At 41.1% G+C, this 8,165-nt stretch overlaps 2 protein-coding genes across 4 annotated transcripts; one reads left to right on the plus strand and one right to left on the minus strand.

Annotated features, from left to right (window-relative positions):
* Window positions 1–194: 194 nt before the first annotated feature.
* Window positions 195–1,477, plus strand: LOC142374243 (myeloid-associated differentiation marker-like protein 2). The gene has a single exon (XM_075457807.1). It carries the CDS (start codon window positions 241–243, stop codon window positions 1,135–1,137), a length of 897 nt encoding a protein of 298 aa, XP_075313922.1. The 5' UTR covers window positions 195–240; the 3' UTR covers window positions 1,138–1,477.
* Window positions 1,478–4,016: 2,539 nt separating this feature from the next.
* On the minus strand, window positions 4,017–8,137 carry LOC142374468 (putative protein MSS51 homolog, mitochondrial). 3 transcript variants are annotated; one of them, XM_075458195.1, is made up of 6 exons: window positions 7,065–8,137; window positions 6,544–6,693; window positions 6,285–6,409; window positions 5,626–6,189; window positions 5,364–5,457; window positions 4,017–4,590 (listed from the first exon to the last, which is right to left on the minus strand). In XM_075458195.1, exons 1-6 carry the CDS (start codon window positions 7,079–7,081, stop codon window positions 4,386–4,388), a joined length of 1,155 nt encoding a protein of 384 aa, XP_075314310.1. In that variant the 5' UTR covers window positions 7,082–8,137; the 3' UTR covers window positions 4,017–4,385. The 3 variants fall into 3 exon arrangements, with proteins under 3 accessions (XP_075314310.1, XP_075314312.1, XP_075314311.1); XM_075458197.1 differs by lacking the exon at window positions 7,065–8,137 and adding an exon at window positions 6,921–7,055; XM_075458196.1 differs by lacking the exon at window positions 7,065–8,137 and adding an exon at window positions 6,818–7,055.
* Between the last annotated feature and the right edge of the window lie 28 nt (window positions 8,138–8,165).

An 8,165-nucleotide genomic window follows, 5' to 3' on the forward strand; every position in this document is an offset into this window, starting at 1 on the left:
TGGCTTTGTGTGGTCATGCTTTCAGGCTATAAGTATTTCAATTATTTCCTATCTGCTGCAGTAGACATTTATCACAACACACTGTCTGCGTCATAAATATTATGCAAACCACCAAGGAAGGCCACACGGAAACTGGAGCTGGAAAAAAGCTGCAGAGAACACTTATCAAATGTAACCAGTCGCTATCAGCTACCTGGGAGCACAAAGTTATTTCTCCTGCTCGGCAGTTCTTTCAAAAAGATGGGATTTATTGGTGATGTTAAGGACAAGATTTCCAAGGCGGAGTTTACACCGTCTACTCTGTTGAGTGGACGAGGGGGGCTCCACATGGCTCAGATCATACTGTCTGTGGTCACCTTTCTCCTGGGTGCCTTCAGAGGAGGGAGCAGTCATACCTACTGGATCTACGCTATGTTCACTTGGGCCTTCTGCCCCATCATGACCCTGATCATCACTATCATTGAGATGTTTAAGCTTGACATCGTCCTCGACTTGCTTTGCATGGACTGGTCTGACTTCACCACGGGGATGGCCATGTCCTCTGCGCTCATGACCGTCTCTGTCGCCATTACCTATGCCAACTTCTATGCCTGCCTTAAATGCCTGTATGGCTGGATAGTGAGTATATCTGCCTTCTTGTGTGGCTTTCTCTACATTCTTGAAGTGGTGAAAGACAAATTCATGGATAAGAAGAAAGGGAAGTACCTGGCTGCTCTGCCGGGCTTCTGGAAGGTTTTGGAAGCGTTTGTGAGCTGCATGATATTTGTTTCACTGACTGGTTACAGAGACAAGCCTGCTCTGATCGTTTGCGTTATAGCATATATCATTCCTTTTCCCATCCTACCTCTAATCATAGCCACTAACATCCTGAAAAAACTGAAGAACTGCTTGCCCTTCAACCTGGACAGGTTCGTGTTTATTTTCCTGGTCATCTCTGTTGTGTTGTACATATTCACTGCCATCATGTGGCCCATCTTTATGTTCAGAAACAACCCACGTCCCAGTGACTGTCCACCCAGCTATTGCATATGGGCAATTCAGTTTATGGTTGCATTTCTGACCTACGTGAATCTTATTCTTTTCACAATAGATCTAATTTTTACATTGCTCGGTATATGTGGCTTTAAACGCACATAATTGTACTGGTGTCCCCCATTTGATGGGTTTTATATTTTCTGCGTTTTTTAAGATTATATAGATATAAAAAAGTTGAGTTCTTTGAGTTCTATGTGTGTAATTTCTCACCGTCCATTTTTTTAGTCTTCCTTTTAACGTGTTGTTGTGACTTCAGTGGAAATTGAAATAATCAACTCTGTATGGCACTGTCATCGAATGTCAACTGATGTGATTTGCATTTTGTCTGCTTATAATGAGCAGAACTGTATTTTCTGCACTTTCACGGACACAAACAGGCCAGGACACCAAAAAAAAAAACAAAAAAAAAAACACACACCTAAAGATGTATTTTCATTTTTTTTCCCCCAATAAAAACGAAAAAGATTGAAATGTATTAAGAGTCAGAGAGAGTGTGTGTACGGTTGTATTCCCATGAGCTTGAAACGTGACATGAAGAAATGTCTGAGATTAATTTCTTAGTTTGTAATCACATTTCAAGGAAAAGGAACTCTCAAGAAACATAATTTGATTTGAAATTTCTGATGCAAAAAAGATAAAAGATGCATATTATCACTTTACCTCACAGTTTTAGCATTAATATGTGTACGGGTGAAATTAGTCACAAGCCTCACACTGGTTTCAGCACATTCTTAACAGCATAATGATAAATAACTAAATTAAATATATATATGGGCACGGAATGCATATTTTGTAACAGTATTGCCCTTTGGGTAATTGGAGACACGTGGAGATAACCTATCCACCTATTACAGTCTTTCATGGACTTCATCACACTAATCAGAAGCGATGTAAAATCAACACAGAAACAGCTTTAAAGAGAAGCAGAAAATGAACACATTGAGATCCAGTGACTCAAAATGACCACAGAAGGACACAGTAACAAGAAAAGAGAAAGATCACATCCATGAATTTGGCTATTGCGGTGTCCCTTTCAGTGAGCGTCTTGTTTCTGCAGTTCATGTGGGAGGACCCTTTTCACAACTGCGCCATGAGGTCGTGTGGCTCATAATCCATCCACGTGCTCACTCATAAATTGAGACATTTGAATAAAATCAACCATAGAACTTATATCTGCCTATCATATAAGACGCGGCTGTGCCTCAATTTAGAAATTGAACAGTCATAGAGCTTTTCTTCCCTTACTAATCAACTGTCAGCGAGTACAGTTCATCTTACAGAATCAATCAATCAATCAATCAATATACTTTATTAATCCCGGAAGGGAAATTACAAGTTTCAGTACAACCCATCTGGACAGACAACACAAAACGAACACAACAGGGAGATGAGTGACCCAGGCCACGCAGCCCACATAATGAGCGCCGCCAGATAAGAAGGAAGGAACAACATTAGGTGAGAGGAAGAGAAAAAAAATCCTACTTCACACTTTACCCTTTATCATGATACAGTTTGAGATCGCGAAAAACCTCAGCACAAAAAAAAGCAACACATACACACAACATCATTAAGCAATGGGACCAGTGAAGAGGTGAGGAGTTGCGTGTGTTATCAATGAGCATGTGTGTGTGCATGTGTGTGTGTCTTCAATAAGTCTGCACAGAGTGTTTTATCAGGCGATTTGTCCTTGACAAAGATGGAATATGTCAGCCAGTCCAACAGATCTCACAGGAGCCTCAGAAAGGGGAGGGGGAGCACATGGGAAAAGAGCATCATGTTTTCATAACAAACGTGGAGAACGATTTTGCAGCTGGCTACAAGGCCAGTGTGGGGCGCCGGATTGGAATAACAATTTAATTAGGTCAGACAGACACTGATTATGCCGTCTGTCTTCTACTAGTGCAGAATAGAGTAGAATCGAATAGAATAGAATCTTTATTGTCATTGCACATTAGGTATACAATGAAACTACAGAGTAAACTATACTAGAATAACCACAATTTGGCTCCAAGATTTGGAATTCCTAATTTGATCATTATGTGTGGCCCATTCAAAGGGTTTCAGGGCATTTTACGCCTCCTGGAAATAATCTCCAGTGTACCATCTCTCTTCATCGTCATGTTCAGAGGCAGAATGACGAGTCCATGGGGAGTCTAGTGTGAGTTTGTCTGGGTTTCCTGCATCACCGTGCCTCCGGTCCTGAGCGTGGTGGAGGCCAAAATGTGGCACATCCTCCTGGCTGTCTTCCTCCCCAACTGGTCTGACTGTGCTTTGCACTGTGATGATGGTCTCTGCCACAGTCATATTTGCAGCCGTCTTTGTCTGCCTCCAGTGTTTCGTCAACATCTTCTCACTGGCCGCCGCTGTGATCTTCCTGATTGATGCCGTGAAACAAAAACAAAAAAAGATGTCTCCAAGTGGATACCTGTCCAGCCTGAGAGGTCTGCGCACAGGCATAGCCTGTATTTTTCTCACTGCATCTGTGACAAGTGTTCTTATGCAGACATGAACACTGTAACAATTGGAGGCATTGTCAATCTTGTTCTTTACATTGTAGATGTGGTTTTATCCTTTAAATCTCTCTAAAAGTCAGAGAACGGTTGAATTTGATGGTGCTTCGTGGCTTCATTTCCTCACTCAGAAGTCGATTGTTTCATCGGGAAAAATGCAGTCAGGACATTAGCTATCCTCGGCTGTGTATTATGCAATAAACAATGGGAACCGTAAAGAAAAGCGAAGGCTATAATCATTCAAAGTAGGTTTTTTTTTTAAACCACAAAATAGATCTTTAAAAATAACATCAAATCAAGACTTGCAGCCTGTTGCTGCTCACATCAGAAGGTGACCTCATGATTTGGAAAATATCACTATATGTCATATAATTATTTTATTTTTGTCAAGTAGTAAATTATTTACAGACTATCAGTAAAGGAGAAGAAAAGTTGTGTTTAACCAAAGCGAACGTTGCAGTCGCTCACACATTTACTAATTGGAATAGCTTTATTGTAGCTTAAAACATCAGTTAACATTTGCCTATTACAACAAAGTTTTATTGGCTGCTGCTAACACAAGTTCAAGAACAGTATATTCAAATCTCACAAAACCTCTGTGACAGTGATAGTGAGATAGTGAATGCAAATTTCATAAGCTCATACCTGCAGCCACAGGGTCAAAAGGCACTGAGCTTACAATGATAAACAAGTATTACAACCTAAGCTAACAGTTGTACATGGCTACACTAGAAATTACATAGCATTCAAGTAAAAATAAATTGTAGAATAAAAAAAAAACAAGAGTTCCAGTAATAAAAGGCAATTGTGTGCGTGTGCAATGAGGCACTTGATGCTTCTTCATGCCTCTTCTGGCCCCTCAAACTCCACAGTCTCTAGCAGACCCTGAAAAGAGAAGTAGTGCGAGTTGCAGTAGACGGGGGGCTTGTCGGGTGACGATCCCACCACCTCTGGCTTCAGCGACCCAAAGGGGTTGGCTCCGCTCCCTTTCATGTCCATCTCCAGCTCCAACAGGATTTGCAGTGAGTATGTCATCTCTGTCTCACTGAGGATATAAAAGACAATCATAACTAGCCATTACAAATGCATAAAGAACTGCAAAGGGATTAAGCCACCGTTTGGTTTACTGTGGACGCAGCACTATTAGCAGACAACCATGTACTTATGTAACCCACAGCACAAACCTGAAGATAACAAGAATTAATATCACCATCCCAGATGTATTCGCTGTTCACTGTTGCAATGACGTGTTCAGGGGAGATCATTTGTTTGAAATTCTGAGTAATTATAGATTGATGGTTAATGATCCTATACTACGTGATTAGAAAGTAAGAATGAGTAATGAGTAATAGAGATGCTAATTTAAGATGTTTCTAAACTTCACACACGCAACGGCAGTGTATCCATGCACAGAGGGATCTCATATAATCAAAGGGACAACATTGTTTATGTGATCTCCTAATTCCCAATATTGCTTTTGTAATCTGATATACCTCTGAAGTAATTTGTCTTTTGTTTATAGACAGTAAGTAACACTCAATTTTTGTTTATTTTCTGCAGTAGTACAACACAAATGTACTAAAACAGCAGTAAGCATACTACAACATACTTACAAAAACAACAGTCCCTGCCTGGGTTATTAATGGCAGAGCTAATTCTAGCCAAATGTACCAAATAAAGTGCAGTAATTCCACCCAAGAGTAAATGTGCTTAAGTAGCAACTAATCTGATGTGTTATTGTGCCGAGGCACACAAAATTAGCGACGTTCCACTGCCGTGTCTCTACAGAAGGTGAGGCTAGACATCTATGAGACTCACTTGAGTGCAGTGAAGAGAGAAGGAATCTCATAATCTCTGAGGAGCAGAAGCGTTGGAAGCCAACCCTCATCCAGGCCTTGACTCGCATCAAAACCTTGAAAAAGACATTGAGGGAAAACAAAGTAAAAAAAAAAAAAGAAAAAAAGAAAGAAACAGATCAATATTCTTTATATGAATAAAGAATATCTGCTTCAGTGGCACAATGACCTATAGAAGAGCCATTTGGTGTCATATGTCTGTGTCGTGGAAGAAATGTTCTTACCTGGATGAAATCCAACCACCAGGTCCGGCTTTGCTGCTTCCTCTTTCTCCACCAGCTCCTCCCAGAACTGATGGTAGAGGCCCTTGTAGACACTGATGTAGACATTCTGTTTGGGGCCAAACGCTCTAAGCGGAGGCCTCACAATGGGGCCGTCCAAAACGTCTGGCCCCACCATTACCACCTCTATGCCCGGGTGTCCGGGAAACATGTTGCTCAGCTCGTCGTAGTCAGTCAGTCTGGCTGCCAGCGTCTCGCAGTGGCCCGCTCCCACGAGGTGAATGGTGAGAGGTTTGGAAAACGGATCAAGGCCAAACAGCCTCATCCCCCACGCTATAGTCAACGGCCTGGAGAAGAACTCACTGCAGACCCTCCACAACGACTGCTTCAGATCGTCATCGTCAGGCCGAGGCCTGCCTGCATCGATCCACAGGTCTTTCATGTTTCCTCCATTTAAAATGGGTTCGAGGCGTGACGTGAGGTCTCCCTGCATGGCAAGCCAGTCATCCCAAGCCTTAATCTCTGACTGGGGCTTTGACCATTTTTCTGTAGGGAATGGAAGGTCTCCTGATGGCAGACAGGAAACAGACAGATTAGTAAGCTTGATAGAGACAGCTGTAATGGTCATTTCTAACACACGATCACAATAATACTAGCAATACCTTTGAACACAAGCCATTCCACAATTCTGTCAATGGCAGCGAGACGCAGCTGTGGGCAGAGCTTCTTGTGTTTGGACCAGTCCTCCTTCTGACAGTCTTTACAGCAGTAGTAAACATTCAGACACCTGGCCAAAGGGAGATTTAGATCTCTAAATCTGTTCATTTGTTTGATTAAACAAAAAAAAAGAAGACCTATATTGGCGGCACACTATGTGTGTTTTTGGTGGTTTTTTTTTTCTTCTTTCTTTTTGTTTTTCACCTGGCACAACGTTTTAGGCTCTGTGGGTTTGAGAGTTGACCCGGTCGCTTGTCACAAGAAGCACAGACTTTAAAAGACTCCTCCATCTTCTCAAACATCTCCTTTTGCGACCGGAACGCCATGGGTTTACCCTTGGTTTCCTGAACAGGTCTGAAATAACAACAATAACAATAACAACAACAACAACGACAATAATAATAAAAACACTAAGAATTAAAGATGATTGTCCAAATTGTGCAGTCACATGTGTGCGAAGAGTTCAAATGTTACAGACATTGTCTAAATGCTCTGCGGTAAAATCTTAGGCACAAAGTGAACGTAACAGCGATGAAGCCCCGTGCAAAAGCGACTGATTATGAAAATGCCACTCAAATTACATGCTGTCACTCTTTTAACGGGCACGAGGCAGGTTCTCTTGAGCGCGTGGCCTCACACGCCTGTCACAAGGCGAACATTTAGACAAGTACTCCAAAGACAAATGAACTCCCATATGAAATGAGAATGGAATACGTCTAGCTTACCCCTCAGTCTCCGTCATTTTAAGTAAAGTCGCGTTAATGAGCGTGACACGAGCGCCTCAGCTGCTTTTTCTACTGGTGTGACATATGAGCGCCCTGCGCCAGATATAGCAGCTGCACATCGCCTTCTCGAAGAGTCTCACAAATCCAAAACCTTCCCTGACTGCACGACAGCTGCACTCCGATGGGACACTCCATAAGAAAAGGCGCATTTAAAGACAGGCTGTATGGCAAGAAAACGGCATAAAAGCACCTAGTGTGTTAGTTAGAATACATTTTGTCATAAATATATGACATATATAAGTTATAATTTTTATAACATTCTAATTTTAATGATATTACACTGAAAAAAGACCCACAGGTCATAGCCCTCAAACACAATGGCGAGTCTTTCTGTGCTTTCTGTGTGATTTTACCCCTCTCATCCACAAGGGGTCAGTGTCGCTCAATGGAAAACTACAGGAAATTTAACAGCAATCTCATTAAAATGAATGATTTTTGTAGACAGTGGAATTAGTGTCATGGGTGGGCAGTATTAATTATTCTCACCCTTTCCACTGAAGTATTCTCAAATCCACGAATTTCTACACACTTCATTTAGTGAAATTTGACCTTTGGAGATGGCCATGAGGGACCCCCCTCATCAATTTAGAGTTTATGTTGAAGTGCATGTAATCCACAAGGGGTAATCATTGTGATTAGACAATATCCCACTATCAAGAAACTGAATGCACCCTTAATGAAATTTAAGGTGTTTTAATAGTGGAGTGATTTTTAAATAAGAGTTTTTAAAGCCGCTTCAGAGGCAGAATTCTGTGACGTTTCCATCCCCTGTTATTTTATACTGAATAGTATGATAAACCTGCATTATCAAGTGGAACACTGTTCATTGATTTAAAAAAAAAAAAATTTAGATAATTTTTTTTTTCTTTGGCTCGTGCTGTTTTTTTTTGTCCCCGTTTGTTTGGATTCTATAGCATGAAAAAAGGCATTAATTAGCTAAATATCATAAATAAAATGCCACTTGCCAATGAAGACTTTCTCATAGCACATAAGAAAAATATCCAGCTTTGTGGATCAATTAATCTATTACCTAGTTCTCAT

This window comes from Odontesthes bonariensis, chromosome 23 (genome assembly GCF_027942865.1).
Source record: "Odontesthes bonariensis isolate fOdoBon6 chromosome 23, fOdoBon6.hap1, whole genome shotgun sequence".
Lineage (NCBI taxonomy): Eukaryota > Metazoa > Chordata > Actinopteri > Atheriniformes > Atherinopsidae > Odontesthes > Odontesthes bonariensis.

Coding starts and splice junctions, on each gene's coding strand:
- LOC142374468 (XM_075458195.1), bottom strand. Junction 6,410..6,543: donor AGCCTAAAACGTTGTGCCAG/GTGAAAAACAAA, acceptor CCCTTTGGCCAG/GTGTCTGAATGTTTACTACT. Junction 4,591..5,363: donor TCTCTCTTCACTGCACTCAA/GTGAGTCTCATA, acceptor TTATATCCTCAG/TGAGACAGAGATGACATACT.
- LOC142374243 (XM_075457807.1), top strand. CDS start 241: ATGGGATTTATTGGTGATGTTAAGGACAAGATTTCCAAGGCGGAGTTT.